Below are 13,606 nucleotides of genomic sequence, written 5' to 3' on the forward strand. Positions count from 1 at the left end.
GCCACGGCTTTTAGTGGACCGGGTTTAATATCGTCAGCTCCAGAGGCGCAATGGTTCTTTAAACCCAAAATGACGTCGAGTATTTCATATTCATCAGTTGGGGACAAAAATACAGTATTTTCACAATGTACTTTGACGAATTCCTCGCATGGTATCGCATCGCAGTCATTTGCGGAAGCACCCACGTTAATAAAATGTTCGTTGAACAGGTTTGCAACCTGTTCGTCACTCATAGATTCGCTGTGATAAGAAACCCGCTTTGGGGAGTTTGATTTACACGTGATGTCTCTGACCGCTTGCCATACCAGACGGGGATTTCCTGCAATATTTGAAAACTTGTTCACATAGTATGATCTCTTTGCTTTTTTAATATCAGCATTCAATTTATTTCTCGCTTTCTTAAATACGCGGAGATCGCCTTCACTTCGTGTGTCTAAAAACTTTTGAAAAAGGATGTTGCGGTTTTTTATTCTGTTATACAGGTCGTGCGAGATCCAGGGCTTTCTTGCTCTCTTGTGTCTCTTAAGAGTTTTAAAAGCGAAGGATTCATTGTACGCAGAAATAAAAAACATCAAGAATGCCTTATAAGCGTTATTAGAATCCTTTTCCTTTGTAACGCTATCCCAGTCCTGTTGCATAATGAGTTCTTTAAACTTTAACATGTTTCTTTCCGAGTAATCTCTAATCAATATTTCTTTCTCCAGAAAAGAGCGTTTTTGCTTCGAAGGTATCAGACAGTAAATGGGTAAATGATCAGTAAGATCGCATATAATTGTACCTGATTTAACTTCATCGGGACAGAAGCTTGTAATGCACAGGTCAAGTATTGTTTCAGAATTTGAAGTGACACGAGTAGGATCACTAATCACATTTGAAAAACCATACGACTCAAAGAGCTCTTGGAAATGCAAAAAAGTAATATTATTTGGAGAAGCATTTATATTGAAATCCCCAACAAAGACACATTCGAGGTTGAGCTCGAGGCTGCGTTCAAATATTTCTTCTGCAAACTGCATGAAATGCTTTAAACACCCAGATGGCGGTCGGTACACAAGAGCGAGTAGTATGTTATAACAGTGAATAATGACGCACTCAAAATTTTCATTCACAATGTTATAGTTTGTTAGAATTTGATACGGTAGTTGGCAACGCACATACAGAGCAACACCTCCTCCGCGCTTTGATGAACGGCAGGCTGACACACAATCAAATCCCGGCAAAAGAAAACAGTCGTCAGATGTGAACCACGTCTCACTAAAGCAAATAAAGTCAAACTCGTGGTTTAAATCTGATAAAAACAAAGCAACCTCATCAAATTTATTTCGCAAACTTTGGGCGTTTAAATGAAATAAAGAAAACTTCTGCTTATCCTTGACTTGCTCAATATGGTCAGCAAAATTGGACATGAACGGCATCGCGTTCGCCTGAAAATACAATTGCCTGCTCTATCACCTCAGATTGGCGAGGTCATCCTTATCGCGGATGACAGCTGCTCGTGCACCGGCTTGTTTCCGTACAAGCACCTTTCCATTCACGTGCCAAACAAACGCGTAGCCGGATTCCTTAGCCCATTCTTTGGCAACTGTCAGAAGAGTGCGAGTGTACCGAGTCATATTTTCACAGATGTACTTTCCGGTGTTGTCATCTCGAAGCGCCTGCCTTTTTGCTAGCCAGGCATCACGAACCTCCTGCTTTGCAAAGCGAACAATTACGCCCCGTGTTTTGCCCGGCTTCGCGGGAAGCCTGTGTAGGGCTGTTATGTCACTCGAGCACACCTCATCAAGTTCCAATTTTGTGCCTATTTCATTCACTTTCTTTAGTAAGTCCTCGTTTTCCGTCTCTGGTAGACCATGGATTTCGATGTTCAGTCGACGACTGCGCCATTCTAGACTGTCAACGTCCTTATTGAGCTGTGCAATTTCACAGGCCCATTCAGCTTTCTCAAGCCGCTCTACACGCTTCGTGACATCCTTTGTCGACTTTTCTTGGGCTAGAAGACGTGTTTGAAAGTCATCAAATTTATCTGAGAGCAGGCTAACGGATGACTCAAGCGACTCAAGCTTGCTGGACATGGCCAGAAGCGAGTCAATTTTACTTTCCATTGAAAACAGCCTAGTGATTAGTTCTCTATCGGACTGCTGCCCGTGCAGTGTATCCTCAGCTTTACGGCTGCCCTTACATGTTTCGCACCTCCAGGCCTTCCAAGCCTTTGCTCGTTTCGAAGTGAACGTTTCTTCCGAAACGCCTGAACATGATCCGACATGGTACGTAAATTCACACTCTGAGCAGCACAGTGATTGACAGCTGTCATCAACAGGTTGTCGACATGCGCAACAGCGTAACATGATAATTGCGTGACACTCAACGGTAGCCTTGGCAGCAGCGGCAGGAACAAGAACTACTATCGAAAAAACGACCAACCTGCAAATACGTGGAGCAGTAATTCAGGAGACGTGTGCGCTGGTTGCTGCCGCTGCTGCCAATGCCAAGGAAACGCCCCTTGCTGAAAATTCGCCGGACGGTGTCGGTGATGCCGCTGACGATTGTTCGTGCTTTTCACCGTGAGGCCCGGCGTTATGCAGGATTCTCGAACGCTGTCCGAGATCGATGTTATTCTTCGTGCACCTCTGGCTCGGCAGCTTGCCTCGTACAGATGTCGGGCACCTTGCTCAGTGGACGGGCTCGGCACCTTGTCGCGTACAGATGACAGGCGTGGGGTAGCCTGCAAATACGTGGAGCAGTAATTCAGGAGACGTGTGCGCTGGTTGCTGCCGCTGCTGCGGCAGCAAATATGAACCAACAAGCCCAAGCATATACCCTTCGTAAAGATAATTGAATTGTGAAACAGGTTGAAGACGGACGCGCTCATCAGCACAGCGACTGCATGAACAGATAACCTAGCAGACAGTTTCGCGACCGCGTTTAACAAACCTACCCCAAAGCTTACAGCAGTCGTGCTTCGATTCCCCTCACCAATTCTTCCACGATCCCGATAAAGAAATGATCCGGCACAGTCTGCCTGTATACTGTCCTCTTCCGGTTGAGCGATTCTTTCTGCCCATAAGGAAGCCCGCCATTCCGGACTTGGCGCAGTGCTAACGCGTATGCACCGGTTGAGTATAGCTGTAGCAAGTTGGGCCAGTTGGGTAGCGTTCATTTTAGTAGAAATATACAGCGTGGACAGAGACGACAGAAGTGCACACACAAGCTGTGTTAAATAGAACTTTCGTTAACTACAACTGGCCACGGAGATTTTTACTCCTGCAGCTGTGTGACGTACTCTGCCTTGGGTTTGTTGTGGCCGTAGGCTTGCGGCAGAACCGAAACTTCCCTCACTGGCTCATTCGGAGAACGGGCGTCCTCGAGAAAGCGCCAGCGCTCTCGTTTCTTCGAGGAACCTGGACATGCCTTTTCATACGCGAAACATGCACTGATGAACGTAAAAGTACCGAACGGGAGGTATATTTGCCCACCCACGTAACACAAAATTCTGAACTCGTTCTCGCGTCTTCCTCTCTCCTGACAGCTGAGGGCCACCCTTATAAAAATGGTCTATAGACTTCTTATTGACTCTATTCACTTCCTATAGATATTGCTCTCTGCCTATTCGTAGTCTATCGACTGTCTATAGAGAAAAGTCTACTAAGAGTGTATGGCCATAAATCTATAGATTGTCTATATACTGTCTATGGCATTTGTATTGCCTATAGAGTGATCTCTGGGATTTTTCTATAGACAGTCTATACACTTTATAGACAGAAGTCTATAGACACTCTATAGAATGTCTAAAACTTTGTTTGTAAGGGCGGTTTCTGATGTTTTGATCCCTATGCGCCACCCGTTGAGACCGCATAAAGGCAGTGAGCTCCGCTTCCTCCTGGAGAGAACGAAGCCTGCGCGCATAAGGCATTTGACCTCTTTATGAACAGCTACAGCTACATTCCAATTCTCATCGCTACCTTTCGGATAGATTCAAGCTTACTCAGCATCTCAGGACTAAAACCTCGATTAGGCTTACGCACTTTGGTCTCTCGTCGCAGAACAGCCCGTCTTTGTTTATTCCATAAATGTTTCACTGTTTTCAGCAGCGAATCAAACCATCCCAATTCCGTCCATATGCACGAGAACGCTTTTCACTTTGAACGTGCCCATACCACTACATTCCAGCAGTCATTTTGCTCGTCAACCCTCAATTTTTCGAACCTGCCAACGATGAGGAAGCACATTCACTTGTCCAATCATGCGCTTGTAGTGTCCCCCCTCTTGTACTGTGTTCTGTGTCTAAATTTGCTGTGTTGTTCCACCATGAATTCACACCAACTAGCCCAAATGTCTGCTCTGCTACGATTATGTGTCACATAATCATGTACGATGTTTATTGTCGCTTCCCTCGTAGAGACGCTTGAGGCATAATAATATCGTCCCCTTATGTGTGTGGATGCAGCACAATCGACCCGCACACAACATGGTGCAAGAGAATCTTTTTTGCGAAGATGTCTGTGAGTCAGTGAGAAGGAGAAAAACTTCATGGCCTTTCGGTATTCGACGTCGAGTCCAACGGGCGGGTTCCTCTGTTCAGGTCTCCAGCGGCCAAGGCTGAGCGAATGCGCGTTCAACCAATCGGACTTGTGGGGAGTTATACGGGGCATTCCAAGCTGTCCAGACACATAAGAAACCTGCTCGCTGCGTTTTTTTGGAATCAGCAGATTTCCGGCTCACCTGAGCAGCTTGGAAAGTGCCATTCAATTCACTTTATAATAAGAGGAGGACGACGGCAAGTAACTTTTCCTTGGCGTGCTCGTTTCAGGGGAAGGCAAGAAGCTATATTTCAGCTTATACAGAAAGGAGACGCGTAAGGGTTGTTACCTGCCTTTCAGCTCAGTGCACCTCGCCACCACAAGCTCTTTAATACAGCGCGCCAAGAGTTTGCGCACGAGGACCGGAGACCTGGATTTGGAGGCCACAAGAAACGACCTTGCAAGCTGCGGATACCCTATAATAGGAAGTTCAACGTCGACTGTCCCTCAATGGGCAACCGGGCGCTCGCCCTCCCCTCAGAAAGCGGGCTTCTGTGCTGTATATTCCGGAAACAAGTGAATGCATTGCCCGTGTATTGCGGGATTATGATGTACAGGTGGCTCTACTCTCTTCCAGAAAAACGCGGCATCAGCTAGTAAGCGTGAGGGACAAGTTGCCAAAGGAAAGATTCCCGGAGTTATCGACGCAATCCCCTGCAACTGCGTCTACATCAGTGCGACGGGAAACTGCAAAAATCGATTTCAGCAGCACGCTCGGGATCTAAAAAAAACGAAAGCTTTCACTTCAGCAGAGCACGCTGTCATGAAGGGCCACAAGATTCTCTGGGACAAGGTGGGGATCGTCGAAACCAAAAATATCACAGTATTCCGGCTGCGTCTGAAATCCCTGATCATATAGGCCACATCCCACACGTTGAACGGAAACCAGGAAAATGCTATCCCGGTGTACGCACGCTCTTTGGAGCAAATTCAAGCCCATTTAATAACGACCCAGTTCAGGTGATGCTTCCATTGTGAACAAGGCCCCTGCACGGGGCGCCAAAACGTCGAAGATATTTATTGCTGGTATGATTCTCTATTTTTGTTTCAAATGCACTGCTCGTTACATAATACCGCTTCGTTTGGTATATTCGTTTGCTTTGTGCACAGCAAAAAGAAGAGGCTTAACAAAGCTGAAGAAAGAACGAAGAAAAGAGCAGCATTTGCCATAAATGCCTTTTCTGCTTCAATATGAACCCTTTCGCCATATGTGGGGCAACAACTAACCTAGACGCAACTGCAGGCATAGCTGCCTACTGCGGAAACGGCGAAGCTAGAAACTACGAATTAAGTTACTTTTAGTGCTGAATTACTGCCGTCGTGATTGATTACTTTGTGCCAGCATTCAACAGCCGTGATAATTGGTTTTTGTTTTCGAGGAAAGCAAATGGCGCTGTTACTGTCTCACATCTCGGTGGGCAACCGAACTCCGTCGCAATAGAAGGGATACAATTTATTTATTTATTTACTGTACCTACAGCGCCCAACTGGCAGTATTGTAGGGGGGAGTACAGAGAAAAAAAGGGGGAACAAGCGTAATTCTATTATACAACAGCGCTGGACAGAGGGGGACAACAGAGGGGGACACAACAGCGCTGTTGTGTCCCCCTCTTGCTTTGTGCCGTCGTTGCGCTCTAATAATGAATGGAGGAAGAGTAATTCGTACATACATATGTTCATTCATACACCACGGTTACCGACAGGTCAACAACACTTCCTTTAAAACATCCAAGCAAAACAAAGTGCGATTCCGTTGCATACCATTTATTTATTTATTTATTTATTTATTTATTTATTTATTTATTTATTTATTTATTTATTTATTTATTTATTTATTTATTTATTTATTTATTTATTTATTTATTTATTTATTTATTTATTTATTTATTTATTTATTTATACAGAGAGAGATACAACTTTATTGGCCAGAGGTGTCGGAAATGGAGAAAGATGTGACAGAGGGGAGGACTCGAGAATAATTTCGACCACTTGGGGACCTTTAACGTCCACTGACATCGCCCAGCACACCGAAAATTGAAAATTTGTTTTGATGAAATGAAAGGCGCGCCTTGGGGGAAGAGGAAGGTAGACGTGAAAGAACTGCTGTAGTGGAAGGCTCTGGAATAATTTCTAGATTCCCAGGTGGTGGGCCAGATTCCTTTTACGTGCCGAAAGGTGTATATCGGTCAAAAAGGGTGATATTTGAATAATCGCCTAAAGAAACACGACAAAGCATCGTCAGATGTATCAAGCCACTGCGCTCAGTGCGAAGGTAAAATGATTTTAAGGCGATATTTAAGAGAACCGAGGTACTTTACCGCCCCGCGATTAGCGTACAAGAGAGGTTAAGGAAGAATTTTTCATGAAGAAAAAAATAAGCACGTGCAACAGCCAACCCTCTATAACATGGTTTGATTATGAGATACGGTTCTTGGACAACAATTGATGTGCCATAGGTCATAGCAAAGGATGTCCTGCCCAGTGTTCGAGTTTTGATTATTTGTCCCTTGTGTTGATTGCCTAATGCGATTGCTCGGCACGCGCCGTTTTCCAGGTGCTTTTTTACGTTTTTCTATCTGAATAAAAATTTAGTTGCAAGACAGCGCTTGTGTTGGGCGCTTCTTCATCCGTCGTCTCTCTTCGCGCTGTATATTTCTTTTAAATTGAACGTAACCCAACTAGCCCAACTTCCAATCCCATCACAGCAAATTTCTCGGGCTCTTTTCTTCGGTATAATGCCTTTCTTCATAGCCCGGCCAGTGTGGCCTCATGTACGCTGTGTTTGAGTGCAAGGCTCGTATAGCAACATGGCACATCAAGTCCGGAACCGGCCAAGCTGACCTATAAATGATTTTCGGACCATTTACTTCCGTCCGCGGGACACTCGAGAAGAATTTTCCCCATGCCCGCTCGGAGTGGTTTCCTGCAGGACTACCGGCCTACTGCCTGTGCAAGACAGGCGATAACCGACGTCAAGCGAGATTTTAAGGCCTGTACGAAGACTGCGGACCAGGCCATCGAGTTTCTGTGGGCTTCCGTACGCCTCCATTTCCCCAAGAAGAGTCGGACAGTAAAGCGCAGCCAGCATATCCTTCTGCTAAGGTGTGGCCAGATTCCGCAGCAGCACGGAGAATTGCTGAGGCAAGGCCCCAAGTACTGCTTTCGTGCTTTCAAGCTTTCAACCAGTGTTGTCTCCGCCGGAAAAGGTGGCTCTGGTGAAGAACATTTGCCGCCGCGTTACGGAGCAAGACCGTCATCGCTGTGTTGTAGAGTGCGTCTACGCACAGGACAAATCTTTAGGTCGGCCACGGAACTCTAAGAACCTTCGACCATTGGCCACATTCCTCAGGTAGAATGAATTGCGCCTTATGGTATCGGATCAGGAAGGGTTTTTCGCTGTACTTCCCGGGGCAGGATACTAAGAGGAAGCTAGGACGGCAATTGATAACAACTTTAAAAAATTAAGATGAAGTGTGAACGAGTCAGGCAAAGTGCAGTCGAAATGCTAAAGAGGTTTAATCTCCTGTCGCTTGCTTCTGAGGGAAGAAAGCTCATCTTCGAGCCTTGAAGTGTTTTTGCAGCAAAAGCACACGAACCGAGCATTCCCTTTCTCACAATTGTGTGCGAGCGAAACATCTGGCAACAAACCGTATCGGGATATCTACAAAAGCACCTCAGCGCCTTCGCAATATTTGACCCCTATACAGTTCCAGACTCAAACTCCGTCGTCCATTACCTCCAAGATAGTAACCCAGGATCCTGTTTTGAATTCAGCATTGATGTTGAAGATTTGTATTATGGCCTACATCATCGCCAGATCTTGACCACCGTGAAGGAATGCAAGACACTAAGAACGATGAAGTACAATTTGCTCGTCAAAGCGATATCGCATAGAAGCCTTTCTAGAAATGCTTTATTTTTACCTGTGTTCAACTTTTTTAGAATGGCGCGGGACAATTTTCTCAAAAAACAGCATGCTAGTATCGGCTCTCGTAACAAACGACGACTGTAGTGTAATACGCTTTTTTTTCAGCTGAATAAGTTTCTCAGACACTTACTTAGTGCCTGATGTGTGAATTGGCTCCTTGATGCGTCGCAAGAATTTCGTCTCGGCGCACCCAAATTTCTTCCCGAGTTCGCAGCAACACGCCGTACACTGCAGAAGGTATGACGCTTAGTGCATGGGCGTCAGTGGCTTAAAAGCAAAGTTGGTTACCGCTGCACACGACGGTGATAGTCCGGTCTTTCCTATCAGGGCAGGTGCACGTGAAGCGACAGCGAAGGAACGAGGGGCCGCCGGTGTCGAGAAGGCGTGTGTCACACACCATGTCGTCGCGGCGGAGCGGCGGAGCGGCAGCTTCCAACCTTTGTCTACTGCGCTCAAAATGAACGACCAATATTTCCTTTTGCACGTGTTGGCGGCTGGAGTGAGAGGTTAGATGCAGTACGTTGCTGCCCAGGTCGATGATGTCCAGCCACTTGTATCACGGCAAGCGCGCGTAAAGAAGCGGGGGATGAGCTGACGGCAGCGGGGAGGCCGACGCGACGCACACCGCTATGTTAGACCGGCGTAGCTAGGCCTGTCGCGGCCCGGTAACGCAGGCGAAGCAACGCCAAGCGTTCCGCGAACACGCAGGCGGCTTCAGATGCGCAAAGCGGCGATGATTCAGGTTTGGTTTGGTTTGGTATGGGGTTTAACGTCCCAAAGCAACTCAGGCTATGAGGGAAGTGAAGGGCTCTGGAAAGATCGACCACCTGGGGTTCTTCAACGTGCACTGATATCGCACAGTACACGGGCCTCTAGAATCTCGCCTCCATCGAAATTCGGCTGCCGCAGCCGGGATCGAAACCGCGTATTTCGGGTCATCAGCCGAGCGCCGTAACCACTGAGCCACTGCGACGGGTTGCGGTCTTGCATTATCACAGTGTAACAGGAAGAGCTCTGGCGACAAACGAGCCTGCAGCGACGAGGAAGTCGTCGTCATTTGGAAGGTTGGAATGGTTGGATGGAACAGCGTCTCCTTTAAAACGGGGTTGATTGATTGATTGATTGATTGATTCAATTTTTATTTTTCAACATTCATACAAGGCATGCTAGTTAAAACATCTGGGTCCCTAGCTGGAAGCTAGTTGGGATCCATGCAATTCAGTTTCAAAGAAAATTGCAGGCATAACAAAAATTAATTACATTCATATAAAAGCTCATGAAATTAGAAAGACATAAATGGGTACATAGAGCAACAATATTCAGAGCACCAAGCCTCTTTTACAAACAGATACAAACACACAAAAATACATGAAAAGAAAAAAAAAAGCGGTGGCTTCACTCATTGTTTATAATATTTCTTCAGTGACACAGGAAAAGTTTTACAATGTTTGAGTTCACTTGGAAGCTTGTTCCACAGCTTAATACCAACATGGGCCATCCTTCTTTCTCCATAGACATTTTTTGTTTTCGGAAGAAGGAAATTTCTATGAGTGGCGTTGCGAGTGCATAGTGGTGGGATACAGAATAGCGATGAGTGTAATGGGTAATTGTCTGTAAGGCATGTGTGTATTGTCAAGACAGTCCTGTATTCAAGTAATGATTGTAGTGGCAGTATATCCATCTGTTTAAAAAGAGGAGCAGTGTGGGCGGTGTATCCTGAATGTGAAATGAATCGAATTGCCCTTTTTTGCAAGACCCTAAGTGGTTCCAAATAAGATTGGTAGGTGTGGCCCCATGATTCAATGCAATATGATAACTGGCTTTGAAAAATGGAGAAATAAATAGTTCTGAGTATGTCATTACCAAAATAATCTCGGCATTTGTAGAGTGCAAAGCATGCTGCAGCTAACTTTTTACAAAGCGCCTGAATGTATGGCTTCTAGTGCAGGTTCTCATCTAGAATTATTCCAAGATAAGTGATGTTATTGACAAGTGCAATAGGTGTTCCCAGCCATTGCACGGAAGGAATGTTTTCATGTATTGTTTTTCTGGAGGCCCTAAATATTATGCATTTTGTCTTATTAACATTTACAACAAGTTTATTCGAAATAAACCAGCTACACAAAGTTTCCAATTCTCGGTTTGCGGTGCTAATAAGATCTGTTGTAGATTCATGAGCACATAGAAGAGCAGTGTCGTCAGCATACATAAAAACAGAGGAGTAATGTGTGAAATGCGGCAGGTCATTAATATACAAGGTAAAAAAAATCGGACCAAGGACTGAACCCTGAGGCACACCAACCGTAACTGTTTCAAAGTCAGATTTTACACCACTAAGAGTGGCAGTTGCCACCATGCTCGTCTTTTTTTCGTTATATTTCTCCAATGGTGTTGTAAATCAGTCTATAATTTCGCCGTTTTCTTCGAATACATTTTTAATTCGACACATTTTTAATGTGTCGAATACATTTTGTGTCGAATACATTTGTGTGAATACATTTGTGTCGAATACATTTTCTTCGAATACATTTTTAATTCGTTGACAACCTTTGTCGTTCCTTTTCGGCCTGAAGTCAGTTTATCCACTACCAAGGCTTGGTACGTCCGAGTCGAGATCCTCTCTCGCTCTGTTTTTTCGGACTTTATGGTTGCTTCCTCCAAACCAGAGCTTGGTTGGCCCCGGCTGCTGCGCCTCCGCGTGGACCCGATATCTTTGGTATCGGAAACTGCTCATAGCGGCTCATCGCACCGACGGGTGATTAAACGGCTTGTCGATTTTGCCTTTTGAACTTTCGCCGCCTTTTCCCACGTACCCATTCAGGACCATTCCGGACCTGCTCTCTCATCTTCCAACGGGGAACGTGAGCTCCAGAACCCCAATCATTCCTCGGCGAGTACGCTGACAACTGGCCTGGGGTTTTGCATAGCCCAGCTGGACAGCGCGCCGCTCGGTATCCCTCGCTCCTTTGGCGCCTTACGAAGCGCTGAGTTCAGCCGAGCTTCTTTATTTCACCCGCCGCGGTGGCTCAGTGGCTCTCGGCTACGGGGCCGGAGTTCCTGGGGCACGGCGGCCGCGTTTCGACGGAGGCGAAACGCGAAAGGAGCCCGTGGGCAGGGCGATGTTAGGTCAAACTAAAGATCACCAGGTGGTCGAAATTACTCTGGAGCCCTCCACTACGGCAGCTCTTTCTCTCTTTCTTCTTTCACTCCAACCTTCCTCCCTTACCTTACGGCGCGTTCAGGTGTCCGTCTAGAAGTGAGATAGTTTGAAGTTTGAAAGTTTGAAGTTTATTCGGATATATTTCCAATATGCTCCCCGGGAGAGGCAAAAGGAGGCAGACAAAGCATGCCTCCTGACGAGGCCTGCACCCCGGCTAACACTTCATCAAGGCAAAAATATTTTAATGTGATAACATTTTTTTTCCTTTATTTGTTTCTTAGAACGTGTCTAAGGGGGGGCCGAAGCTAAAGGCGTAACAACGCCTGACGGGGCCTCGGCCCCCCAATACATTCAGCACAAAAAAAAATATTAATACATTTCGGCAAGCGGCACTGCACTTTTGAGTCAAACAAAACATTTGTACATCTGATAATGAAATGTAAATAAATGCATAAAAACACGGTAGTAGCAAGGCTAAAATAATGAACTTTGGGACAGAGAAAGCACAGAATATTTTTTTTTTCTATCTGACTTCCTTCTTTCTAGTGGATTTTGAGTTGTAATCTCACGAAACATTTCCAGCTTCTCTGACACGAAATTCTATGATTGGTCAAGAGAAGTAACGTGAGGTCGTGATGGCAACATAATCGGCCAAAATCCCCCAAAATTTCAAAACATTCCTAAGGACCCCTAAAAATTTGGAAGTGGGCCCACATCAGAAAATGGAGTAATGTGTGATTAGTATCGTCCCATATGATATTTCAATAACAGACTTTACAACATACTAGAAGGTTATCCCACGCCCCATCCACTCCAACCTCCTTGTCAAACCCATTCCGAGAAAAATCCATCCGCAACACCACGGGCCACGCCACCGGGCCGGGGCAAAGTCTCACTCCAAATATTACGGCTCCGAGGCGTATGCCGTGTGGTTGGACACCGCATGCTCGGGCGAGGAAGCGGCGTCAGCCGTGGTGGGCCATGCCCTTCAATCCCTTGCTTCTATCACTCTCCCCTCGGTTTCCTCCTCAGAAGTTGCTGAGGAAGCAGCCACCACCCTGCACTTACGTCTGCTCTAATGCCATCTCAACCGAGTGCCTTTCAAAAACTACACTCAATTAAATTTCAGGCCATCTCGTCGTCGAGACTATGTGTAACCATGAAGTGCGTGACAACTTCCTAGCGAGTGCGCAGGGTTTGCGTGTGGAGTTGGGCGATTTTGGAGAGCGAATTCACAAGATTTAGCAAAAGGAAATGGTCAGTTAGTGTAGTTTTTACAACAGAGACCTGAAATCGACTGCTGCTTGCATCGCAGGACGCGCATACAAAGAACGGGAAATGCCAGTGTTACCAGACCACTGAGCAATGCTCAGGCAGCCAGCAGGAGTCGTCGCCGTGTCTCGGATGTGTTAAAAAAGTAGGTTGTTCCATTTAAAGCGAACGGTCATCGAACGTACTTTTAAATAAAGTGATTTGAAATCAAGTACAGGTAACATAAAAGAAAGCAGCAAAAATTAGAGAGGAGCGCTGGTTCTACGCGATGTCAGTAAACTGGCTATCAAGTGTTTACCAGGCGGGCGACCGCTTCGGTGCTTCCTATATAGTTGTCGCGCTATGTAAACAAGCTATCGGGTGCAACCGGTAGAAAAGAGAAGAGACTATTTAATTTAAGCAAGGCGCAGCTTGCGTTTCATGTCATGCAAACGAGCATTATAGCTGTTCGTGCACAGAGATGCAAACAAGAGTACTGGAGTGGAGTCCTCATCCCAGGGAAATTTCGCGCTCAGGCTGTAGATGCTCAGTGGTGCGCCATTATCGTCAAGCACTGATTTAGCCAGTACACGACCTATGTGCAAAACAAGAAGCAGAAACCAGCGAGCAGCAGATATCGAAAAGCGCAGCCACAGAGCCAAAGCAGTCCCGCGACGCGGCTGTGGACGG

General features: G+C 46.0%; 1 protein-coding gene across 1 annotated transcript; it reads right to left on the reverse strand.

The window, feature by feature from the left end:
- Positions 1-1,100: 1,100 nt before the first annotated feature.
- On the reverse strand, positions 1,101-2,122 carry LOC149337795 (uncharacterized). The gene has a single exon (XM_089554950.1). It carries the CDS (start codon positions 2,100-2,102, stop codon positions 1,449-1,451), a length of 654 nt encoding a protein of 217 aa, XP_089411076.1. The 5' UTR covers positions 2,103-2,122; the 3' UTR covers positions 1,101-1,448.
- Between the last annotated feature and the right edge of the window lie 11,484 nt (positions 2,123-13,606).

Source organism: Amblyomma mixtum, chromosome 7 (genome assembly GCF_055824585.1).
Source record: "Amblyomma mixtum isolate Tamu chromosome 7, ASM5582458v1, whole genome shotgun sequence".
NCBI classification, from domain to species: domain Eukaryota; kingdom Metazoa; phylum Arthropoda; class Arachnida; order Ixodida; family Ixodidae; genus Amblyomma; species Amblyomma mixtum.

What these genes read in the sequence shown, in the direction of transcription:
- LOC149337795 (XM_089554950.1), bottom strand. Translation starts at nt 2,102, where the DNA reads ATGGAAAGTAAAATTGACTCGCTTCTGGCCATGTCCAGCAAGCTTGAG.